Raw genomic sequence first — 27,240 nt, 5'->3', positions numbered from 1 at the left:
CCTCTTACAATCCCCAGTTTCCTCCGAAGCTCAGCCCAGACTTCACTTCCTATGTAACGCTTTTTTTCTGATCTCCCTAGCTTCCAGAGTCTCCTAAAAAAAAAAAAATTTACCTTGTTTTTATTTTTATAAAAGACAGATGTCCCAAAATTCTTAGTGAAGTGCTAAGCTTTAATGTCAAAAATATAAATGCTACAAAATTGCTCCCAAAATTGGCAGTTTAATCATCTCAATTTCTTTTATGCTTACTGAGTTTTGTGATCATTGAATAATAAATTTTTAATTTTAACAAGATGGATCACCCTGTCATTGTGCATTATATATGTGGTAACTGCTGTATGGGACTTTCTCAGAACAGTGGCCTAGTAGAGGAAGTCCTCTTGACTGGCCATTGAGGTCACATAATCTATTTCCATTAGATTTTTCTTTGTGCAGTCACATCAAACTGTCATGTATGCATCAAAACTTTGTTTTTTGGATGATCTTGAGGCCAGAATTACAAATACTCTTCCAGTGAGCAGCAACAATTAAAGTTCTTGCAAAGCTCAAAAACTGACTAGAGTGATATATAGTTCAAGATCACATTTATGTTGAATTTTAATAAGACACCAATATTTTCAAATTTTACATAATTAACATTTCAAATACTGGTTTTTGGTGGGTTGGTAGCACTAACACATTTGAAGCCATCAGAACTCAAAACTTCACTAAGACTTTGGGGACACCCAAAAGTGTATTTGTGTATATGAAGGCAAAGGAGGGTAGGCAGATGGCGGGAGAACCAAGCAGCTTTGCTGACACACTGAGAATGTCAGGAGAATTCAAGGAAGCCTTCCACCACATTGGGGTTTTAAGCAGGAGAGTAGCATGGTCAGGCTTGCATCTTAGAATAGAAGCAGCTAGGACTCTTCAGATCCAAGCAGAAAAAAAAAAATCTAATTCTTCCTCCCATATGAAAATGCTTCTTCACATTCTTGAAGGGAGTTATCGTGTGCCCACACCCAAGTCGTTTCTCCAGGCTGTTGCTGTTCAGTCCTGTCTGACTCTTCCTGTGACCCCATTTAGAGTTTTCTTGGCAAAGATACTGAAGTGGTTTACCATTTCCTTCTGTAGCTCATTTGTACAGATGAGGAAACTGTGGCAAACAGGGTAAAGTGACTTGCCCAGGGTCACACAGCTAGTTAAGTGTCTAAAGCCAGATTGGAACTCAGGAAGATGAGTCTTCTAAACTTCACACCCAGCCTCTATCCACTGTGCCACCTAGCTGCCCAGGCTAAACTTCCTCAATTCCTTCAACTGGTGATTCTATGAGAGGGTTTCTAATGTCCTGGTCAAAAGCTGGTTCTTCCTAAATGTGTTCTTCCTAACATGTGAAGCCCAGAAGTGGGCAGGCACAACACACCAGATAAAGTCTGCCTTGATCTAACTACATGGAATAATCACTTGCCTTCCTCACCCTATACATTCCAAATTAACACAGCCAAAAACTCTCAGCTGTCACAACACACTGCAAACAACATCAAGCTAAATAGTTCATGAGAACCTCTCTTTGGTCTATTCTTCAAGAACAGCAGCTTACTAGTTATGTCTTTTCCAGCTTGTATTTTGGCTGAAAAAAACCCCAAATGTAAGACTTTCCATGTGTACATTTGTATTTACTTATAGCCCTATTAAATTCCATCTTAACGCCATGTAAGTTTTAAAGAGACGTTAGATCATTGGATCAGGGAATCGAGGCCTCAGACGACAGACTTTGAACTGGAAGGCAAGTGAAGGGTAGCAGTCCAATCCCCTCATTTTAAAGAAGAGGCAGCTCAGGCCTAGGGAGGTTAAATGACTCAACCAACAGAGGTCATGAATGACCTCATTCCCTGGGTCTCAGTTTCCCCATCAACTCAAAAAAAAAGTCACCTCAGCTTCATTTATCATCTATAAAGATCTCTAGACCTGGAGAAACATGTTAACTACTCCTCTGGGCCTTCTTTCAAGTCATTAATTAAAATGCTGAATAGAACAGGAGGGTCAAGGTCAGAAATTGCTGGGACATTCTACTACAGTCTCTCAAGTAGAAATTAATATCAATCTATTGTTAATATTTATTATTCATTGGAACATAATATTTAGCACTAAGACTAACCTAAATGCTTCATTCTGCTGAAGAAGAAACTTGAGTCCCTGATGAGCAAAGTATCTTGCCCCAGGTCACATGGATGACCCTCTGACTCAAGACCCAATGCTCTGGACCCAGCCACATCTGCTCACTGATGACAGGAACCTCAAATAGCTAGACCAGGAGTTTGTCAGGGGTCAAGTCCACATTTTTTTTTTTTGTAAATAGTATTTTATTTTTTCCAATTACATATAAAGATAGTTTCCAACATTCATTTTTATAAGATTTTGAGTTCCAAATTTTTCTCCCTCCCTCCCCCCTCCCAAGATAGCAAGCAATCTGATATAGGCTATACATGTGCAATCATGGAAACATATTTCCATTAAGGGGCTCGGATTCTTAAGATTTGGCCTGCTTGCATTAGTGATACAAATGCTTAAATTCTTTAAGAGTCTGGCCAACATGGCAGATGTTCTAATAAACCTTGTCTTTGGCTGAAAAAGAAAAAAGAATCATATTTCCACATCAGTCATGTTGTGAAAGAAGAAAGAGAACAAAAGAGAAAAACCACACACATAAAAAAGTTAAAATAGTATATTTCAATCTGCATTCAGACTCCATAGCTCTTTCTCTGGATGTGCACAGCATTTTCCATCATAAGTCTTTTGGAATTGTCTTGAAGCATTATATTGCTGAGAAGTAAGTCAATCATAGTTGATCACTGCACAACGTTGTTTTTACTGTGTACAATGTTCTCCTGGTTCTCCTCACTTCACTCAGCATCAGCTTCTACAAGTCTTCCCAAGTTTTTCCGAAATCTGCCTGCTCATCATTTCTTATAGCACAATAGTATTCCATTACCTTCATATACCACAATTTGTTCAGACATTCCTCAACTGATGGGCACTCCCTCAATTTCCAAATCTTTGCCACCACAAAAAGAGCCGCAATAAATGTTTTTGTACATGTAGATCCTTTTCCCACTTTTATGATCTCAAGTTCACATTTAAACAAAATTCTACCTTGGCACTAAGCTCCAATGAATCAAAAATATTTACAAATAATGTGGAAACAAAATAAAATAATACTTGATTTTAAATTCCTCTGAAGGCCAGCACTGTTTCACGTCTTTCCCATACTGCCAAGCCTAGTGACTGTGCACCGTAGACACTTTGTGAATGTTTTGTTGAATAAACAGAACCTCATTAATTCAGGTACCACAAACAGTTTTCAACAATTTTATCTATGAAAAAGAGTTTAGTAAACAAAAAACATAACCAAGGAAAACAATTTTGAAAGCCATCCAACTATTTTGTCCCACTTCAGCAACAACATTTGCATTCAATGAGTGTACTAATTATAAATGAGATTATCTTTTTTCTCTAAGAGACAGGGATAGAGATAGAGACAGATAATAGATATAGAGATGAGAGACAGAGATAGTGGCTAGAGAGCTGACCTCAGAATGAGAAGCCACATACTAGCTATATGACTTTGGGCAAGTCACTAACCTCTCAATGCTCAACTGAGTCAACACTAAGACTCTGTTGCAGAGAAAGGACAGCCCTATATTACTTAAGCTTCCTCATCTATATCAATGACATCACAAGTTCGGTCCTGTCCTCTCTCTTCTTGCCAGATTTTAACAAGTTCTCTGCCACCCCACCCTAATCTCCTTAGCAATACTATTATAAAGACTTAAAAATAATAAGATGAACTTTTATAAACATTCTGTAACTCAGACTTTTATGTTTTGCTCCTAACCAAAGAACAACAGTTTGGATTTACATAAGTCAGTAAGTCAACAAGCCGTTTTAGTAAGGACGTTAAGCACTAAGGATACAAACGAAAGGTAAAAACACCATCCCTTGCCTTCCCGGAGTCCACATTCTAATTCGGGGAGACAACATACAAATAACTAATTGGGGCAGCTGGTGGTGCAACGGATAGAGTACAGAACCTGGAGTCAGGAAGACTAGGGCTAAAATCCAACCTCAGTCTCTTGCTAGTTTTGTGACCCAGGCAAGTAGCCTCTGTCTGCCTCAGCTTCCTCATCTGTAAAAGGGAGACAGTAACAGCACCTACCTCCCTGGATTACTGTAAGAATCAAATGAGATAATAATTATAAAGCACTTAGCACAATGCCTGGCACACAGTAAGTGCTATATAAATGTTAGCTATTATGTTATTATTATTAACTAGGTACATAAAATATATACACAGAGTAGATGGGAGGTCATCTATAAGGAAAGGCACTGGCAGCTTTTTGCTTTGTTTTGTTTAAAGACTGGGTATCCTGATCTTGGGCAGCTAAGTGGCACATAGTGGAGGGAGTCATAAAGACCCATCTTCCTGAGTTCAAATCCAACCTTGTACACTTACTAGCTGTGTGACCATGGACAAGTTATTTCACCCTGTTTGCCTCAATTTCCTCATCTGTAAAATGAACTGGAGAAGGAAATGGCAAACCACTGCAGTATCTTTGCCAAGAAAACCCCAAAGTGGGTCATGAAGAGTCGGATATGACTGAAAACGGCTGAACAACAACAAAATCCTGATCTTACCCAGCCGGAAACACAAGAGCTCCTCACAGGCCTTGTTCAGCCCTACTTGACCAGGGAGCTTTGACCTGCTCTATTTCCAACCTGGGCCAGGTCATTCCTGCTCTGGAGAAGTAAGTGGCGGAGCCCTGTCCCTGGAGGCTCACCACATTAATGTCAAACTCAACACAAACATTCAATCTGCACAGCCCACTGAGGACCACAACTCCCACACTCATCTGCCTTCCTCAGCCTCCCCAGTATAGCAGGACTACCTCCAACAGATAGGCATGGGAATGTACGAATATGAAAGAAAGGGAAAAGAAAAGGAAGGAGGAAGGGAAAGGAAAAAAGGAAATGGATGAAAGAGAAAGAAAAGGTACAACAGGGTAAAAATCAGGCAGTAACTGTTTACTGGGTCCAGTGAAAATGATTAACTCCATGCAGCTGATCAAATACAGTTGGGCCCCCTAGTACCAGTGAATGATGACCTGTAATCACTGTAAAGGACAAGGCTACAAGAGACTGTCTTTGAACACTGATTGAGCCCAGGCAGATGGGGGTGGAGAGAGGGAGTGAGCAGAATAAGACACGCCAGGGGCTGTGCAGAAACTCTCAGCTGACCCTCAGTGCCCAGGCTGAAAGGCCATCCTACTAAAAAAGGCCACAGCTCAGCACGCTGTTCCCATCAGAGACGGCAGAATCTGGCCCAATGACAAGCTTACACATAAGCCTGGGCGGTACTGCTGGCAGGCCCAAGGGATGGCACCTCACGTCCAGAACCTCCCAGGCCCATTACCATGTGGATGACTTGACAACCTGATTATGGGATCACAGTAAGATGGAGCAACACACTGTTGCTATGGTTACTGCCATAAAAAAAAACTGATCACAGATAATCTTTCATTTTAAATTAAACGAGTTCTCAAACCACCCACACGCTGTCCTCTTCTCTCCTCCCCTCTGCCCAGGATGAGTGGAACTTCACCAAGTCTCCCTGTCCCCAAGCCCACCAGGCAGGATGGCCAGGGACTCAGACCATGGCCTCTTCTTTAGTCCTTGTCATTCCCTAAGAAAAAAACTGAAAGCTCAGGCTGCCTCACTGGTCACTGGGATCAAAGCCCCATTACACTGAAGACAGCATGAATAGCCTAGCTCACAGGAGCTCCTATTTAGTCAAAAAGACCACACCTACAGCCGCTTGCTCATTGTCTCCTCTAGCTTATACTTTGGTTGGAAAATAGTCCCACATGTAGGACTTGTACATTTGCATTTATAGCCTTACTAGAGAGCGTATAAGATTTAGAGATGGAAGGGATCGTAGATCATAAAATTACAGATTTGGGACCTTAGATCAAAGATCTAGAGCTGAAAGATATTTTATTTTTAAAATTCAATTTATTTTATTTTCAGTTCTAACATATTCTCCCTCCTCCACAGGCTCCCCCATCCACTGAAAAAGCAAGAGATACAAAACCCATTACAAATAGAAAGTTATGCAAAACAAATCACTACATTAGCCATGATTGGGGGGTTGGGGGAGGCAGGAGGAGGAAAGCAAGAAAAAGAAAGGAAAAAGACATGTTTCATCTGCACTCTGAATCCATCAGCTCTTTCTCTGGAGGTGGATAATATTTTCATCATGAGTCCTTTGGAACTTTGGTGGGCCACTATATTAGTCAGAGTTGCTAAGTCCAAAAGGAACTTCAGAGATTGAGTCTAATTTCTTCATCATTTTACAGATGAGGCAACTGAGACTCAGAAAGTTACATGGCACACTCGCTGCAGTAGTCTGACCATGCTATTCTATAACCAACAGTGACCCAGGTGGATTTTCTTCTGCTCGTTTTTAGGAATAGTGGTTCTGAGTCCTTTTTTTCCTCCCAATCCACAGAGCATCCCTCATGGCCTCTTCCCACTGGCTCACTTCTGACAAGCTGCTTATGCTTGCAAGTCTCTGACCTCATCTCCCTGTGCACAAGGAAGAGGGCCCATGGTAACCTTTACCAGCCTTCCAGGTCATAGGTGTGATCGAGCATTTGTTCTCATTTACATCAAGGCCCGGCCTCAGCTATCTTTACCGAACAACCACAACCAAACCGTAGACTTATACTTTAGCACCAAGAACACTGACTTTGCAGTCAGAAGACCTGAGTTCAAATCCCAGCTCTGCCACTCACTAGCTACGTGACTTTGGGCAAGTCACTTCAATCTCTTTGGGTCCCACTTTCTTCATCTGTAAAGTGGAGATCTGATGACCTTTAAGACCCATTCGAGCTCTAAACCTATGATCTTCTTGCTGCCTGTAAGCACCGACACATCTATGAGCTCTTTGTTATCCAGCTGTCAGTCCCACACAAGAGAAGAGGCTGAGATTTCTGATGCTCCCTGACCCTAATGGCCTCATCTACTCTGCATCCACTTAGCACCCAAAGACTTGGTTTGTACTGTATTCATTTAAACCTGATGAAAGGTTATGATTTATCAGTGCTCCTAAGGCATTTTCCCAGTATGTATTCCATCTCTCTGACTATTCTGTTAGCTCTTTAAAGACAGACCGTATCTTCTACTTCTGTATTATTCATACTCAAACATATACATGCCCACCCACACAGCAATAGTTCGGGTGTGCTCTTTTTCATAATAAATATGACACATAAAAATCTGAACACACCACATAGATAAATGGGGATGAGGAGGAGGATATTGTTCATATCACAAAAAGATTCCTCACTTTAAAGAAGGATTCTCAGAAAGATTTCTTTAAATAAAAGCACCCTCAGAGCATTCCAAATTTGTTTACAGATCATTACCTATTTGACAGAGAGCCTGAGATTTAGACACATATTTTTATGGGAATAAAAGTCCTGCACAAAGCAAGGAACAACCATCTTCGCTGGACTCTGCAACATTCCATCAATGGTGTCCCTGGCTGCATGTCAAGCCTGGTGCTGAGTGGTACTCACCAAGTAAGGCATCAGAAGATCAGCCAGGTAGACAAAAGATGCTCCAAAGGTGAAGCCAACTGCCACAGGGAAGAAAGCAAAGGCACCAAAATTTCCTGAGGATTCTGCCATCTCAATTGCAGGGGCCAGAAGCGACCAATAGGAAGCAGCTAGCATGACCTGAAGAAAGGAAGCCACCAGAATCATTCAAACAGTCACAAGAGGGCTTCCATGCTGGATCATCAACGTCAGCCCAAGTAAGTATGACAATTCCCATAATGCTGCTTCATATTGAACAACCACTTACCTCTAGGCACTAGGTACCCTGAGAACCAAAGGTCTAGCCTCAGAACTCCTGGAAGTTAACACTGTCGGGCAATAAGAGGTGTCCTTTTATAAAGGATGGGGCAAAATGGGTGAATAGCAGTTAGAATGAGTTAGAAATTTGGGTAGCAGCCATTCAACCTGAGTTCAGCTCCTCTAAGCACTCTCAGTGGTATGTACTGTACAATTTTGTGCTTATTTAAAAGTCTTGTCAGTGGGTGTTCATATGCCCTACCAAATTCTAAGGTCCTCAAGGCTGGGGATTATTGTTTTTATTGCTTTCCCATCACCCCCACCATCATCACCTACCTCGCCCAGTCCTAACATATAGGGCTTTGTGCATTGTGGGTACACAACTGAACATGTTGACTAACTCTCTTCTAAGTGATAGTCCCACTGCATTCTGCCTCAGACCGATCATAACTGGAGTGCTGCACTCAGTTCTGGGCATCACATTTTAGGGAAATCAATAGTAAGCTAGAAAGCATCTAGAATAGAGCAATCTAAGTCAACCCAAAGGCATAACTCTTGAACAGTTTGCTCCCTGGTACCAAATTGCATCTTCTGAGCTTGAAACTGGCCACAACTGTTTATTTCCAAAATGGCATTAGATCTGGCAATATATCAGATTAAGTAATAAATCAAGGTGTACAAATCAAGGATAAAAATGAATCACTGAGAATATTCTAAACTTTGGAAATCTTCTAAGGCCACTTGACCATAGAATCATAAAGTCTAGAGTTGGATGTGTCCACAAAGAAATTTGTAATAGCTCTGACTATAGTCACTGAACCCCTACTTGAATACTTTTTTTCTAACACGAAGCTCACTAATTCACAAGGCAGTTTTTTGACTCTGCTAGCCCCTCAAGTTACCATTCTACATCTCAATTCCTAGTAAGGATTGTCCATACTTCTTATCCCCATTTCCACTCACTTCTGAACCCCTTGCCATCTCCCTTCTAGCCCTATCACTCTGTTTTTTCTGGTCTCTTCAAAGTTACCATCGCTGTTCTGGTGGCTCTTTCTTAATTCTCATTCTACTTGACCCTTCTACAGCTATGACTGTACTGCCCATCTCAATACCTTGTCCTCCCTTGGCTTCTGTAACAGTCTTCTTTCTTTCTTGGTTCTTCTATTTGTTAGACCATTGCTTCTCAGTTTCCTTTACAGCATGAGGCATAGGTGTCCCCCAAAACTCTGTTCTGGGTCCCCATGTTTATATACCCTCTCTCAGTCATCTCATCAATTCCTAGGTGGTCAGTTATCATCTCTACACACATCACACTCACATCATGTAGCCAAACAATCTAGCTCGTGATGCCGAGTCACTAAAATCCTGCTGTATATTTCTACCTGGATGCTAATGGTGCATCTCAAGTTCAACCTATCTAAAACATCCCAAACCCACACTTCTTGCAAGTCATCCTCTTTGAGCAACACTCTCCTTCCAGTCACCCAGGTTGAAATCTCAAGGTCAATCCTTGACTCTTAGGACACTAGACAAAATCACTTGACCTGCATATGTTTCAGTTTCCTCATAGATAAAATATCTAGATGGCCTCTCAGCCACCTCACCCTTCCAGATCAAAAGGCACTAGTGCAGGAAAACTGTTAGTTCTTTACATTAAATGGAAATTTACCTTTCTACAACTGGCCTTAGGACAACACAGAACATATCTACTTTCCTTTTATATATAATAGACCTTCAAATACCTGAAGACAGAAAGATCAGGAAAAGTCAACATCATTTTTTTTTTGGTGAGGGAATTGGGGTTAAGTGACTTGCCTAGAGTTACACAGCTAGTGAGTGTTATGTGTCTGAGGCCAGATTTGAACTCAGGTCCTCTCACACCATATACCACAAGAAGTTATAACTGGATACATGACCTTGATATAATAGGTTACACCATAAAAAAATTAAAGAAGCAGAGAAGAAAATGCCTTTCTCAACCACAGATAAGAGGAAAGCTCTTGACCAAGAAGAGATAGAGTATTACAGGATATAAAATTATTTTAATTAAATAAAATTGGGGGGGAAATGCCACAAACAAATCAATGCAGGTAAAATTAGAAGGGAATTTTTCAAGTTAACCGGAAAAAATATTTGTAGTAAATTTCTCTGACAAAACTCTGATAGCTAAGCTATATAAGGAATAGAATCAAAAATGTAAGAACAAGAGTCATTCCCCAATAGATAAATGGTCAAGGGATATGAACAGACAGTTCTTGAAAGAAGAACAACAAAATATCAACAACCATATGAAAAAAAAGTCCCAAGTCAGTAATAAAAGAAACTAAAATTATCTCTTCCCTTACCTGCCACATACAATCTGCTGCTAAATGTTACCCACTCCATCACTATAAGGTCATTTGCATTCATCTCTCCTCAATATTGTGAGAGAAAAGGATACAGGAAAGGTAAGTTTTGACAGGAAAGAAAGAACACTCAGGTGCTATGTGGGCCATGTCAATGAAAGAATGAAAATGGGTACTAAAACATCAAGGGCTTCGGGAGTGTGTTTAGATCCTAAAAGACAAATAGTTACATATCAGTACCCCATGACCAAGCTCATGGAGCCAACAACCCTCTTTTAAAATACATACATACATACATATACTAATTTATTTATTTATTTATTTATTTTTAACATTGCTTTCTTTTTAATTTGAGTTTCAAATTCTCTTCCTCCCACCACCTTCCCCATCCAAGGCAAGAAATATGATATCAACTATACATGTGAAATTATGGGGGAAAAGTAAGAAAAATAAAGAAAGTAAGAAAATTATATTTCAATTTGCACGCAGAGTTCAACAGTTCTCTCTCTGGAGGTGGACAGAATTTTTTCTTAACAAGTCTTTTGGAATTGTCTTATGTCATTGTATTGATCAAAGTAATTGTGTTTCACAATTGATCATCATTACAGTATTGCTCTTATTGTACACAACAATTTCCTGGTTCTCACTTCATTTTGCATCAGTTCATACAGGTCTTGCCATGTTTTTCTGAAATTACTTACTTCATCATTTTTTATAGCACAATAGTATTCCATCACAATCATATGCCTCAACTTAGTCAGTCATTCACCAATTGATAAGCATCCCCTCAATTTCCAATTCTTTGCTACCACAAAAACGATGTACCTATACATCCTTTTCCTTTCTCTTTGATCTTGTTGGGATACAGACCTAGTAGTGGTATTTCTGGGTCAAAGAGTAGGCACAGTTTTATAGCCCTTTGGACATAGTTCCATATTGTTCTCCAGAATGGTTGGACCAGTTCACTACTCCATCAACATTTCATTAGTATACCTATTTTTCCCTCATCCTCTTCAGTATTTGTCATTTCTGACAGGTGTGAGATGCTACCTCAGAGTTGTTTTAATTTGAATTTCTCTCATCAATAGTGATTTCAAGCATTTTTTACATGACTATAGAGAGATTTGATTTCTTCTTCTGAAAACTGCCTGTTTATATCCCTTGACTGTTGCTCAACTGGGGAATATCTCTTATTTTTAGAAATTTGACTCAGTTCTATACTCAGTCTATATTTGAGAAATGAGGCCTTTATCAGAGAAACTTGCTATCAAAAAATGTTTATTTTTCTTCATTGTCTATGGAATCTTTTAGCAAAATGTAGTTTCCCTGCCTATCCCTTTTAATTAGGTCTATTTTTGCTTTTGCTTTGTCTGAGATATTGATTGCTATCCCCCTGACTTTCTTTAATTTAGCTGAAGCACATTAGATTGTGCTCCAGCCCTCTATTTTAACCCTGTATGTGTCTTTCTGTTTCAAGTATGTCTCTCCTAAGCAACTTACTGTTGGATTCTAGTTTCTAGTTTCTTTCTCTTTCTCTTTCTCTCTCTCTCTCTCTCTCTCTCTCTCTCCCCCTCTCCCTCTCTCCCTCTCTCCCTCTCTCCCTCTCTCCCTCTCTCCCTCTCCCTCTCTCTCCCTCTCTCCCTCCCTGGTGGTGCAGTGCATAAAGTTCCAGCCTTGGAGTCAGGAGGACCTGAGTTCAAGTCACTTAATCCCAACTGCCTCACCAAAAAGCAAAAATAATAAATAAGAATAAGTTTATTTTGCTTCTAACCATGACCTTCCTTTAATCTATCCTCCATTTTATCATCCGTTCCTGCTTTCTCTAATCTCCTTCCCCTACTATTTCCCTACTGGGTTAAGTTACATTTCTATACACCACTGAGTGTGTGTGTGTGTGTGTGTGTGTGTGTGTATACACATCCTCCATTTTAAAAGCTCTTCCTTGAAAACCTCTTTTATGTGACAAAATTCTCCCCATTCTACCTCTTCCTTCCCCCCTTCTACCAGTACGTGCCTCCTTCTCACCTCTTCATTTTAAAAAATCATTCCAACACAATTGACTCACCATCATGCACTCTATGTAAATTCCTTTTAACTCTCCTAATAATGATAAAGTTCTTAGGAGTTACATATATCATCTTCCCACACAGGAATGTAAACAGTTTAGCTTTATTAAGTCTCTGATGATTATACTTCCATGTTTACCCTTTTATACTTCTCTTAAGTCTTGTGTTTGAATGTTAAATTTTCTATTCAGCTCTGGTCTTTTCATCAGGAATGCCTGAAAGTTCTCTATTTCATTAAATATTTACTTTTTCACCTGAAAGAGTATGCTCAGTTTTGCTGGGTGGGTGATTCTTAGTTGTAATACTAGCTCCTTTGCCTTCTGAAATATCATATTCCAAGCCCTCCATTCCTTTAATGTGGAAGCAGCTAAATCTTGCGTGATCCTGACTGTGGCTCCACAACATTTGAATTGTTTCTTTTTGGCTGCTTGAAGTATTTTCTCTCTGATCTGGGAGTTCTGGAATTTAGCCGGAGTTTTCATTTTGGGGTCTCTTTCAAGAGGTGATTGGTGGATTCTTTTGATTTCTATTTTACTCTCTGGATCTAAGATATCAGGACAGTTTGTTTCCCTTGATAATTTCTTGAAATATGATGTCTAGGCTCTTTCTTCAATCATGGTTTTTAGGAAGTCCAATAATTCTTAAATTATCTTTTCTCAATCTATTTTGCAGGTCAGTTGTTTTTCCAATGTGATAGTTCACATTTTCTTCTATTTTTTTCATTCTTTTGACTTTGTTTTATTGTTTATGGATGTCTCATGGAGTCATTAGCTTCTACTTGCCCAATTCTAATTTTTAAGGAATTCTTTTCTTCAGTAAAATTTTATACCTCTTTTTCCTTTCAGCCAATTCTGCTTTTTAAGGAGTTTTTTTTTCTTCAGTGAATTTTTGTGCCTCTTTTACCATTAGGCTAGTTCTGTTTTTTAAGGCAATATTTTCTTCAGTATTTTTTTGTGTCTCTTTTATCAAGCTGTTGACTCTTTTCATAAGTTTCTTGCTTCACTCTCATTTCTTTTCCCAATTTTCCCTCTATCACTCATCTCTTTCTTTACCTCTCCTAAGAATTCTTACTGGGTTTAGGTCCAAATAACATTTTTCTTTGAGGGTTTGTTTGTTTGTTTTGCAGCTGTTTTCACAATGTTGTCTTCTGAGTTGATGACTTGGTTTTCCCTGCCACCACAGTAGTTTTTATGGTCATATTCTTTGTTATTTGCTCATTTTTTTCCAGTCTATTTCTTAACTTTGAACTTTATGTTAAAGTTAGGCTCTGCTCCCCTGGGAGTGGGGATACACTATTCCAAGTTTCAGGCTTTTTCATGCTGCTGCTTCATAGCTTGTTTTGGAGGAATGCAAGTTTTTGATGTTTCCAAGGTGGTATGATCCTGGGAGAGGTATGGTCACTGATCTATCCTCTGGTCTTTACCCTGGAAGTGCCATTGGTCCTTGCAGCCACAAGCTTTGTCACTCTTCTTTGCTTGACAACTGTGACCAGGGCCCCTCCTCCCTTGTGAATGACAACCAGCACTCCTTTCCTCACTGGAACTGCAACCCAGAACTGTGTATGGGTAACAGAGTTGCCAATCAGTGCCAGCAAAGGGTGCCCTGTAATTTTTCTGACCAGTTTTCCAACCCCCTTATCACTCTTGGCTCAGAGCTCCCAAAGCTGCTGCTCCTACTGCAGCTGCTGTTTCTGCTGCCTCACATGTAGGCCCTGGACATGCCTCTACCCCAGTGTTACAAACTTCTCCTGTCAACCTCATAAGTTTTCTTAGGCCAGAAAAAATGTTTCTTCCTGAACTTTTGTTGGCTCTGCCATTCCAAAATTTTACCTGAGGCATTATTTTAAAGTTGTTTGGAGGGGAATGTTGACAGAATTCAGCTGGGTTGCCTCTAATCTGCCATCCTGGCTCCCACCAATAGCCCTCTTGCAACAGGGACCAACAAATGTCTCTCAAATTATTGTCCCTTGTGCCACAGACATGAATTCAAGCCCTTCAAGTAGATAAGAATAGGTAGGCAAAATACAGGCATTAAATCGATCTCTAAGAGAATCTCACATTCATCTCAGGCTCCAGCTTCTAAGGCACCCGGCACAATAGATGGCCTGCTCTGAGGGAGACTAAGTCATCACAGATCCATTTCCTTAGTATACCAAAGGTAGCCTTTGCTTCTGACAATTAAAATCTCAGGAAGTCAATGCCCATGGCATACACAAGGGGATCTTTGTGTGTGCCTCATTTCCCACCTTCTTGAAATGGTGTGAAGAAAAGGAAGTGGACCTAATCACTGTTTCTCTAACACTAGGGTCTCAGAACTGGAAACGATCCTGGACTTCTAAGAGTCAGAACCACAATAGTGAGCACCAACAATGACTCCGGGCTCAGCCATCGCAGGATTTTGGAGGACGGAAATCCCTATTGGTTGATGGCACTGGAAATCCTATAGCAAGTAAACTCTGTGCTCCTCTCCACGAGTCAGAGTCAATGTCTGCTGAGGTGAAATCTTCTCACCCTCCTTTCTCTCCCCATAATCACATCCTTAATTCACTTCCACAATTCTTACTCTCCTCTACCCTACTGTTCCACTGCTCCCTCTGAAAGTCCCACTTGATAGTTAACAAACTTTTCTTTTTCCTAGACCTCTTAAGCATTTATTACTTAAATTAGTAAGCCCTTATTAAGTACCTACCATATGCCAAGCACTGAGTACCAGCAACACTAAGCCCTGGGGATGCAAAAACAATGAATGAAACAATCCATAAGGAGCTTCACAGTCTTTTTAGCTTTTTGTGCTAATGAAAACTTGCCTCTTCCCAGAAGGCATAGAATCCCTGGTCAACAAACCCTTCTAGTACTGAAGATTCCTTCCCTCAGTCAGTCAATCGTCAACTAACATTTATTAAGCACCTAAGTATATGTCAGGCACTATGCTAAGCCTGGAGGAAAAAGAAAAGGCATACTGATTGCTCCTCGCTGTCACTTCTAAGACCCAACACCTCCCTTCCTGTGAGGTTCACACCATTTATTTCTAATCACTGGATCCAACTCCTTGTCACAGTCATCTATCAAGAATCCAGCTTATTCTACTTTTCTCACAAAGTTCAATATCTAGTTCAGTCTTCCTCTCCACTTTCTTCTCTGCCTTCATACATGGGGACTTCAGGTGATGCCCCCTTGAACACTGTTGCCTCCCCATTCATGAACCTACTAAACTCCGATGATTTCTTTCCTCATCTCAGCAACACACAAAGATGGTCATAACCTTAACCTGACCATCACTCATTTACCTCCATGACCCAGAACTATAAAACTCCTCTCCTTTATTCCATAACCTCCTATCCTTCCTTCTCTCACTCAACAGGATTTCTCTTAAACCTATTCTTCTGGTTCACTGTGACCTAGAGCTCTTCCACCCCTACCTGTTCTTCAAGTTCATTACCCCTACTCTGGCTTCACTTCTCTCCTCTCACATTCTTGCCCCTATGGTTAACCATTTTAGCCATTTACTGTCAACCTTCTTCTCTCTTCCTCTATTGTGTTTTCATCAGTCATGCTTTACCAAACCCCAATTCTGGGTCACCCACATTATTCACCCTGAACAAAATCACACCACTGTGCCTACAAATCTACCTGACTTCACCTCAACTGAATTCTTACTGCTGTACAGCAATTCTTTTATTCTTCTGCCTTCATAGACTCCACAACAGCTGTTCGAAAGCTCTTTTCTCCTAAACCTCCTACATCACGTTCTCAGTCAAGTACCTTGCTTCTTACTTTATTGTTAAAAAAAAAAGACCTTCTCCTGTGAGCTCCTTACTCCACACCATGAAAACCTCCTCCTTTATATTCTATCATTTTCTCCTTTGCAATGGTGTCCGATAAAGAAGTGGCCCTTCTTGATAAAGCTGACACTTCTACCTTTCTCTTTTTTTAAATTATCCATTTGTTCTTATACACTGACTCCTTTCTTTCTGCCCACAAAAATGTCTACTACTCCCCCATCCTTAAAAAACCTTCAAAACCTCACATCTCCCCTGGCTAACATCCTCTATTTCTTCAACCTTTCACAGTCAAGGTTCTAGAAAGTGTCAACTATATTCATTGCCTCTATTTGCTGACCTCTCACTCTCTTCTCAGTATCTTGCAATCTGGCTTCTGACCCCACCATTCAATCGACATCACTCTTCTCATGGCCACCAATGATATCATAACTGCTAAATCCAATGGTCATTTCTCAGTCCTAACATTCCACTTGACATCTCTGCAACTTGTGACACTGTCAACAACCCCCTCCTCCTGAACACAATCTCCTGCCTTGGCTTGTGTCAATTCTCTCTTGGTTCACCTCCTACCCAGCAAACATTCCTTTCTAGTCTCCTTTACTAAATCTTCATCCTCTCCCATACTAGATATGGTCAGTCAATAATCACTTATTAAAACTCCTACTACATGCCAGCCACCATGCTAAGTACTGAAGATACAAAAAAAAAAAAGCGGGCATCCTTCCAGTCTCTGTCCTGGGCCCCTCTCTTCTTATCTCCCTACATTCTCTCCCACAGGGCCATCTCCAGTCATCCTGATCTATATCTCACCACTGGACCCAGATGGCTCTGGAGGAGAAAATGAGGCTGGTGACTTTACACAATCCTCCCTCACTTAAATCCAATTCACTTGCAAGTCATGACATTACCTTCCTGATGCGATCATCTTCTTCGAGAATGAAGAACAAACAACCAATGAACGAAGAACATTCTTTCCCTCAGTGACCTCATCAGCCTACAAGGGTTCAAGTATCATCTCAATGCAGACAATTCCCAAATCCAATGCCCTCATCACTCTTCTGACTTCCAGTCCCACACTGTCATCCATCTGTCTGGTGGACATGAAGGACCTGTAAATCTCACTCAACATACAGAAAATATAACTCATTAAACAACTCCTCCTCCAAGTGTCCCTATTTCTGTTGAGAGCGTTACAGAGCGTTACCATCCACCTGGTTACGTTCCACTCTTCCTAAGTCTCCTCAAGTCTTTCTCCATAGAATCCATCTCATCTCTCCCATTGTCTTCACTTAAACTCTACACTAATTTAGTCCTTTAACCTCTCTCACCTATACTATTGTAATAGCATCCTAATTCTCCTAATTTAATAGCCTTCTAAGTCTACCTGCTTAGTCTTTCCCCTCTCCAATCCATCCCCCATATAGCTGGTAAACTGATATTCCTAAAACTCAGGGGACCATATCACACTCCCCCCCGACTCAAAAATTGTCAATGGTTACTTATTGCCTCTAGGACAAAATTTTAAAAAATCATCAGTCTAGCATTTAAGGCTCTCTACCATCTGGCTCCCACCTACCTTTCAGACTTATTTTATATGACTCCCTCTGCCATTCACTCTCTGGTCTAGTTAAACTGTTCCCTATACAAAACATTCCATTTCCAGCCTCTATGCTTCTGCACAGGTAGCTCTCCACTTTCAGATGTACTCCCTCATCACTCTCACCTCATGGAATCCACAGCTCCCTCCAAACTACATGAGGCCTCCTCTGATAGACAGGTGTCAGCACCATTTCCCTCATGAAATCATTTTGCATTGCTTTGTACATATTTTGTTTACTTTTAGTTCCCCACCCCCAAATATTCTTGTTGTGTTCAGTCATTTAGTTGAGGCCAACTCTTCATGACCCTGCAGACCATACTGTCCATGGGATTCTCTTGGCAAAGATATTAGAGTGGTTTGCAATTTCCTTCTCCAGTGGATTAAAGCAAACAGAGGTTAAGTGACTTGCCCGAGTCAGGCAGTTAGCAAGTGTCTGAGGTCGTATTTGAACTCAGGTCTTTCTGACTTCAGGCCCAGCACTCTATCCACTGAGCTCATATATGTTCTATCCCTCTTAAAATAAAAACTCCTCAAATGCTGAAAATGTTTCATTTTTGTTCTTGTATCCCCGTGACTAGTAAAATTCTTTGCAAAGAGTAAGAGCTTAATAAATGTGTGCTGAGTTGAATACATTCAATAAAAGGGTTTTTTTATTATGAATTTAGCAAACAACAAATATGAACATTTCATCATACAAAGAAGAAAAAAAAAGCACTGTATATAAAACTATGACCTTTTGTTATATACAGCTTGTAGGTTTTTTAAGTGTATTTAACATAACAGTAATAAAACTGTCCATATTGTCTATCTCACCTTCTCAACTTTCTTATCTCTCCTGTGTTTTTTCTTAAATGCTGAACTAATGCTCTTTTCTTTCACTCCTTTTTTGCATCACTATCATCACCCAACAATCCTCTTCCTTTCAAATAAAAGCCACCCCCCTCCATATCCAATACATATAGTCAAGCAAAAAAAAAAATCAACACATTAGCAAAATCTGAAAATGTATATCTCATTCTGTACTTCTAACCCATCACCTCACTGCCAAGAGACAGGAGGCATGCATGCTTCATCATCAGTCTTCTGAAGTCATGATGGATTTCTATATTGATCAGACTTCTGAAATCTTTCAAACTTGTCTCTCCTTACACTATTGTGGTCAAAAGGCCTGGGGTCTGCCTATCCTACAGTGGTGTATTTACAAAGGGCTCTAACTCCCTGATTCATTCTGAGTATAAAATAATGACAGCCATAACCACTTGGAAAGATGTGCACAGGCTGCTCTCCTAAGACAATTAGATATGGTGCTTCATCTCTTAGGATGACAACAAAGATTGAGACTAAGGCAGTGACAGTAGATTAGTAAAGGTCCCCTTTCAGTGTACGTCTATGTGGGTATGTTTGTACGTATCCCTGGTGGTATGAATACTATCAATAAACTTCCTATTTAGATCAGTAAATTACAGAACAGAGACAAGCACATCCTCTACTCAGTTCCAGTCTCTGGTCTGAAGCACCTTCTGCTTTCAGTTCATTAATGAAAACAGATGACAGCCGTACCCTGATCACATCTTTCCGGCCTCAGGTTACCCACTCTACCCACCTCAGCCTTTCATGACTGACTCACTATTTAGTCATCCTTTCAGAAAGGTACCTTTACTGAATCCTATTATTGCAATTATTGATATTATGTTACTGTAAAAATGAGAAGTATTGAGCACTGTGGACAGTGGCTAGAATTGGAGTCCAGAAGACCTGAGTTTAAATTCTGCTATGAAACTTACCAGCAGGGTGACCACCAGGGACAACGTACTTAACCTTTCTGAGGTTTGGATCTAAGTCTGATGGAGGCTGACAAAATCACAAATCCCTAACATAAAATACCAAAAATACATTACAGTTTTACTAACAAAATTTTCACTAGCATTACCAGAATGGCTCTTCCACATGCACTCTCTTGATTCTCCATCTACATCAGACAACTTTGGCTCATTCAATGGCTTTTTATCTACCCCTTCCTCCCCATAAACACACAATTACATGTGGTAAAGAGGTCTTCCTTATCCATCTCCTCTCACTGTACTCTTCCCCTTGCTAAAGTCACCTGAGTCCTAGGCATTTTTAAGGCTTGCCCCTCCCTTGCCCTCCACATCTCATCTACAAGGTTCCTCACATCCATCTCTCCTCTCCACTCACATTACCACTGAGTTCACTGAGTCAACACATTCAGCTTTAGAACTCTCCCCTGGGGCTCAGCTGTCTCGACTAGTAAGTAATTGAGTGAATTTTCACCAGTTGGCCCAGACCAGACCATGCTTCACATGCCATCCATTCATCTACACTGGGCCATCCTGTCACCTACTTTACTGCAATGAATACCTCACCACCCCGACTCCCTTTCTACTTCCTACTCTGAACAAAGGAAACAACTTAATCCTCCCATTGCGTCCGGGAAGGGCTTACCAAGTGGCTGCCCTGTAGCTCCACTCCTATACCAGATTCCCTAGGCCAAACTCCCTTCCCTGGCTACTACTTCCTAGCTGTGTTGTTTCTTCCCATTACAATGTCAGCTCTGTGAAGGCCAGGATTGCCTCACTTTTGTATTTGTCTTCCCAGTACAATTCCTGGTCTATAACTAGCACTTGTTCATTCATTCCTAACATACATTCACTAACCCCCAGTCTCAGTATCTCCTCTATGCTGATAACTTACAAATCTAAGCCCCCAGCCCTGAACTGAGGGACCACACTGAGCACCACACACATTTCCAACTGTCTAGGAGACATCTCCATCTGGCTATTCCTCTGATAACTCAACATGTCCAAAACTAAACTCATCCTCTCCAGCCCTTGCTGCCAACACCTCCTATGCTCCTACTGACCTGACTGTCACCTCTGTAAGTGGCACCTAAAAGATCTCCCCAGGCTGGAAACCATGGAATCAACTTTAATTCTTACCCTTCCCTTGCCTGCCACATACAATCTGCTGCTAAATATCAATCATTCTACCACTACAAGGTCACTAATACCCATCTCTCCTCTCTATTGATACTGCTACCACCCTAGTTCAGGCCCTCATTACCTCTTACCTGGATTTTTGTCCCTCTGTCTACAATCTCTCCCCTCTCAAATCCATTATATACACCCCTAACAAAACATTCTTCCCAAAGCAGTTCTGATGCCTAAAGTACAGTTTACTACCCCATTCAAGAACCAATAATATCTCCCTATTGCCTATCTATTGTTCAAGCCCCTTAAGTTCGCTGTTCCAGGCCCTCCAAAATCTGGTCCTGCTACTCCCTCCATACACACTTTTGTATAATGCTAAGACCACTGGTCTTAGAATTAGAAGACCTAAATTCAACTTCAGCTCTGATTCCTAGGTATATGACTGGGAGCAAGTGTTAGACATAGGTCCGGTTAGGCTAGTCTGTGGCTAGTTGTTATCAGTAACCATCACCTTGGTCACTTGACCAGCATACCAGTTTCCTAGTTCCTTCCAACTAACCAGAGACAATAAAGCCCTTACTTATGCTGGGTACTCTGCAGGTATCACACAACCAAGACACACCTCTCTGGAACATTAATGAGTAGACAGATCCTATGGATGGGTCAAAAACTCATTAAAGAGATAGGATCCTAAGATGCCAGAGAGTCCCACGCATCTAAAATCCTGGGCTCTCTCTCCTTCTCTCTCCGTGTCTAGCAGCTGATTGGTTGCTCATAACTGCAGAGCAAATATGACATTCACTGAATACATGTGGACTATTTAAATTTCCTGCTGGGAAGTACAGCTGATGTGTGCCAGCCAAAGTGAATTACTTTGCCCTTCTCTTGCCAGTCCCATATCTCTGTTTACACTGTTCCTTCTGCATGGAACCCTCAATCCTCCTCCTCCATCTCTACCTACAGAAATTCCGACCCTGACTTCCTAATGTATAGGCCTGACCAAAGTTGTCAAACTGATCTCTCTAAAACACAGGTCCATGTCACACATACACACATACACACTCACCACTCAACAAATTCCAGTGGCTCCCTATTACCTTCCAACATAAAATAACTTTGAGGTGTAAGGTTCTAGAATTGGGGGAGGGGAGAGCCTCAAGCAGAAACTGGTTCTTAAGCTAAGTCTTGAAGGAAACTATGGATTCCAAGAGGTGGGGATGAAAGTGTGTATTCCAGGCATGGTGGACAGCTAGTGGAAAGGTACAGAAGAAGAATGTTATATGTGAGGAAGAGCAAGAAAGCCAATTAGCTAAACAGTAGAGTCAATGAAGGCTGAAGTAGTAGAAAGGGGTCAGACTGTAAAGGGTTTTAAATGCCAAACAAAAGACTTCGTATGTGATCCTAAAGGTAATAAGGAGCCAAAGGAGTTTATTAAGGATAAGATTTGATATGGCGAGATCTAAACTTTAAGAAAATAAGTTTGGCAGCTGTAAAGGATAGTTTGGAGAGGAAAGAAACTAGAGTCATAGAGACCAATTAGGAGGCTACTGTAATAGTCCAAGTGAGAGATGATGTGGGCCTGAACTAGGATGGTGGGTGTGGGGAGGGGTGTTGGGGGGTGTGTGCGTGTGTGAAGAGAGAGAGAGAGAGAGAGAGAAGGAGAGAGACAGAGGGAGAGGGAGAGGGAGAGGGAGAGGGTAAGGGAGAGAGAGGTGACTTTGGTGGGAAAGACAAAGAGTTCTATTTTAGATAGGCAGAGTTTGAGATGCCTCTTGTCCAATAAGAAGTTAAAGATGTATGATTAACAGTTTAACACAGTCCATATAAAAATGATAATTGAACCCATGGGAATTGATGAGGTCACCAAATGAGAGAAGATAAAGAGAAAAGAGAAGAGGACCCAGGACAAAGTCTTCGGGTAAACTCACAGTTAGAGGGCTAGTAACCGCCAGAGACTGGGCTTGATCCCATATCTGTCCTGCCTCCCAGGCCAGTCACTTCTCCATTAAACCATGATGTCACTCCTAAAAATTCTACCAAAACACATTATGTGATCCTACTCTTCAAAACAAATTGCTAAAAAAATTCATATCTGATAGTGTTAATAATTTCCTTCTAGTGTTAGAGGCACCAGAAGGGAGTAATTTAAAATAATCATCCAAATGTACAGCCCTCAGCAGGTAAACCATTTTGTTTCTACTTTAGTACTCGTTATGGAAGACTTTCATATGGTAAATATAAACTAATTTGTGGGGAATTCTCCTAAGGGGTGGATTGGAGTATTCCCACAGATGGGTGCAATTAAACACTGATTTATCACAGTCAGCAAAAAAAGAAGGTAGATAGAGATGACACCTAAAAAATTTCCTTCTTTGTAAAATCCAATTAAAAAGGGAGAAATCACTGAACACAGAACACCAATAATGACTGGATGTCACTCAAGTCTTTAAGGAATGCCTTCTGAAGTAAGCCTTCTGACATTATACTGTAAACACTATGGGGATCTAGAATATGCAGTCACCCCAGTGCACCTATAACCTCATACACAATATTTATTCCCTCCAATAATGCAAATCAGCATCAATCCATATCTGCCATGCCCTCCCATAAGTTTGCCACTGGGGTCAACCCAAGGTGCTGGAGGTCTTCCTCAGTTTCTACTGACAGGGCAAATTTCCAGTGGCATATACAGTTATCCCCAAAATCTTCCATGTGACCAGCCCCGCTCAGCAAAGTGCTGGACTTAGAGTCAGGAAGCCGTGATCAATTCCTGTCTCAGGTACTCACTAGCTGTATGACCTTGGGCAAGTTATTTAACCTCTCTCAACCTCAGTTTCTCTGTAAAATGGAGATAATAATATCACCTACCTAACAGGGTAGTTGTGAGATCAAATAAGGTAACAGTAAGATATTTTGCAAACCTTAAAGTGCCACATACATGCTATTACTATTAACTTTTTAAATCATACATAATATATTTAACATATAAGTGTTATGAGGATACAGAATATAAACTGTTCTACTTTAATCAAATGTTCAATGACTCAGCTAGAGTTAGGTCATCCAACACTATTCCTCCAGGCCCCCCTGCTGCTCCTCTTCCTCTGAGTTAGATGTGTGACTCACTCTCCTTGGGTTCAGGCAGCTTCCACAGAATCTCTTATTGTGCCAACAACCATCATCCCCATCAGGACAGAAGTGTGACTCCACCTGTCCAGCAGCTGATCACCAACCCCAAAGGGGCATCTCAGTTCTGAGGTAACCTGACATGGCACCAGGCCACCAATCCATCATCATCTTCTAAGTGCTAGCCAATTAGTAGACAATTGTACCAGCTGTTAAGGGCTCTCCCCAAAACCCTTCATCTCTAGCTCCAAGCTGTTTCTACTGCTGGCAAATCAGGGAACAGACCCTGCCAACTTCTGACAAGGAGCTGATTACATGGCACCAGTAATCATTCTGGCCCTATCCAGGAAGAGCTCCGGAGATCTTGGCATAATTGCTTAACCAATGCTTGCTGATTGAATGATTGATTGATTAATTTCTCTCAACCAAGTGGAACACCATCCCAAAGCATCAGTTCTTCAGTGCTCTCCCCCACCTAGACTCAAAAGAAACAATCAGTGAGTCAAGCTGATGCTACATGGTGAGTATGACTTTAAGGCAAGGGTTTTTAAGATTTTGGGGTATTATGGACCCCTCTGGCAGTGTGGTGAAGCCCATGAATCCCTTCTCAAAATGATATTTTTAAACAAATAAAATAAATAAGATTACAAAATAAACCAATAATATTGAAACACAATTATCATTTTTTTTTAAATTCTAAAGACCCCAGGTTAAGGAAGGTCAAAAAGGATTGTAAAAATAGGAACAAAATTGAGTTACTGTTATTTTAAAGTCTGTAGTCAATAGAAAATGAATGTACCTACACATGAGAGAAAATGTATGGGGTATAAATGAATATAAATGTGTGTGTGTGTGTGTGTGTATACATATATATATATATGTATGTATATATGTTTGCACATATTTAGGGGCATGCAAACAGTTGTCAATCTGCTAGCCCATATCCCTGTTAGCACAAGCATCACTGACCAACCCTGTTAAAGACCACCTCCTCCAAACTCCAATTCACTTCAGCAAATACCATTTACAAGCCTATTATGTCAAGCAGATGGCTAGTAGATGGAGTTCTGGGCCTAAAGTCCAGAATAGGGTTACAATCCTGTCTCTTACACTTACTAGCTGTTTGACTCTAGGCTTGTGGAACTCCCTAAGACTTATCTAACTAAGTCACTAACCAAATGCAATCTGAACCAGGGGGAGAAGTTCTCATACCAGGAATTCTCCTTCATAGATAAAGCATTTATTATATTCATATTTGTGCCAAATAATCCAACCAATAATATGCGTGTTTGCTGGCCAAGATAATCCCACTTAACACATCTCTTCCACATCTGACTTCCTCCGTTTCTCCATAAGGTATCAAGGGGACCATAGCCCATCTCTCCCCACACACAGAGCTTTTATCGCATTTTATAAATCTGAAAAATCCTTAAATTAGAGACATTTCCTGGCATAAATACATCCTGATAAATTTAGCATAATTAAATCTCTGAGAAATTTCTGAACTGTTTCATAGAAACAAGTTTACCCTTGATTAGTGTCTTCTTTTATCAAGAGGATCAGAAAGATAAGTCTTATATCCCCAGATGGAAGAGTTCCTCACTGCAGATTTGGAGACTTCATGCCAATATTCCAGGCATACAAAATAAGCACACAATCAGGACTTATACATAATCAATATGGGTCTAAAAAGTGTAAAGAAATACCATGAATCTGTTCTCTCAATTAACATGCCTCCTTCTCAGAGACAACTGGGTCAATGCATGCCCATTAAGGCAAAATGAGATGCTATGTCTCCTTAAGGATGAGACAACACATATCAAGTGCTTTGCAAATCTTAAAATGCTATATAAATGCTAGTTATTGTTATTATTATTATTATTATTAAATGGGCAAAACTTCCCAGTTACCTGGATGATATTGGATTTCCCAAAGGAGGTACACTGATTCTTCCCCAGAAGAGATTTATAAAACCAGTCCTTCACGAACCAAGCCAATGAATGATGGGATAACCAAGCCAAAATAAATAAAAGTTACAGATTACACAAAATCATCTCTGAGTTGTTGGCTACAATCCACAACCACAACCACCAGGATAGAGCCAGAAAAACAGTACCTTGTTTTCGTTTATACAAAGTGTTGTATTCTCAAGCTATTTTAGCAAGGTTACCTAATGCAGTTCTCTTTTGGATGCGTTATTTGATGTCATATACCTAGGGTTCTATGGTTACTTCTGGTCATCGATGTGAGTACTTCCTCCAATTGTACAGACTATAACCCAGCAAGGACCTTCTCATCTTGTCTCACTCTGGTCCATGGCCTCCCATGAATCTACCACATGGGGAAACCTAACACACTGAAGTCCTTCCTCTAGATTTCCAGATACTACAGAGATAGCAAGGGGACATGTGGGCTGTCCATTAACCCTTTAAGCAAGCTCCTCACTGCCTTTTCCTTTTCTCTTCATCTCCTTTTCCGCCACAAAGTCCTACTCTGATTTCCCACAGCATAGAGGTGACCCAGGTTCTCAAAGACTGTATAAGGACAGTGAGGCCTCCAGCAGAGCCTACCATGCTTAAAAGACTTCATATACACTTCCAGGAAACAGGCTGGGCTGGGTCTGCTTTCCAAAGAACAGCCTACATAAGTACAGAGAGTCTCATCACAACAAAATTATGAATTCTTTCTTCACTCATAGCAAAGCATAAAACTTTAAGGCACAAGAGGGGTTAAAAAGATATTTATTGCCAAAAGTCTAGACCATCAAAAACCACCCAAGAGGTGGTACAGGGCAACAAAGGTCTTGCCCTTCTAAGACCTTCTCTTGCTAAGTCTCTGCGATGTTCCTTGGTCTGTGGCAATTAAGTCACGTGGTCAGCCGTGTCTCCCTGGAAACTGTGGCTCCCCCGTACACCTGTTGGTTTTTTGTATTTATATGTTTCCCTTGGTTTCAGTTGCATATATTGGCAGGATGATTGAGGATAAGTCTCCCCTTAGTCCCTTAATAGACAAATCCTCCTTACCAACCCTCCCTTTCTCATAAAGACAGGGGATAGAGGAGGCAGCACCTACAATCTCACTGGTATAGGGAATCCCTAAATGATGAAACTCCCTCTACAAATGTAGGTCGGCACCATCTCAGAGAACTGTCTAGGGCACTGAGAAGTTAAGTGACTTGTCTAGGATCAGACAGTCAGAATGTGTCAGAAATGAGACTTGAACTCAGATCCTCCTGACAGTGAGGCAAGCTCTCCATTCACTAGTCCTGGCAGCTTCTCACTGAAACACTATGTAAATTCTCAGGTACTTGCCTAATAGTGTTTGCTTTTCTGGTTTGTACATCTTCATCTTCTCTACAGACATCAGTGGAGCTATCTCACACTACAAACTCCCAATGTACATTAAAATCTCTCTATGCCAAGGCAAGAGACAAGCCACAAACAAAAACCTTCTCTATGCACTAGATGAGTGTGTCACCATGT

The 27,240-nt window shown here is 40.8% G+C and overlaps 1 protein-coding gene across 3 annotated transcripts in view; it reads right to left on the bottom strand.

Moving 5' to 3' along the window:
• The window catches only part of SLC39A11 (solute carrier family 39 member 11), a 496,966-nt gene that overhangs the window by 417,455 nt on the left and 52,271 nt on the right, over positions 1 to 27,240 (bottom strand). For all 3 annotated transcript variants that reach the window (XM_027873289.1, XM_027873287.1, XM_027873288.1), the window contains exon 4: positions 7,617 to 7,775. In XM_027873289.1, coding sequence (XP_027729090.1) covers positions 7,617 to 7,775 — 159 coding nt within the window. The remainder of the gene's footprint in view (positions 1 to 7,616; positions 7,776 to 27,240) is intronic.

The sequence above is a fragment of the Vombatus ursinus genome, unplaced genomic scaffold, assembly GCF_900497805.2.
Source record: "Vombatus ursinus unplaced genomic scaffold, bare-nosed wombat genome assembly UNPS02014801.1, whole genome shotgun sequence".
NCBI classification, from domain to species: domain Eukaryota; kingdom Metazoa; phylum Chordata; class Mammalia; order Diprotodontia; family Vombatidae; genus Vombatus; species Vombatus ursinus.
Note: the sequence above shows the minus strand (reverse complement) of the source record. Positions and strands in the feature narration are given on the sequence as shown.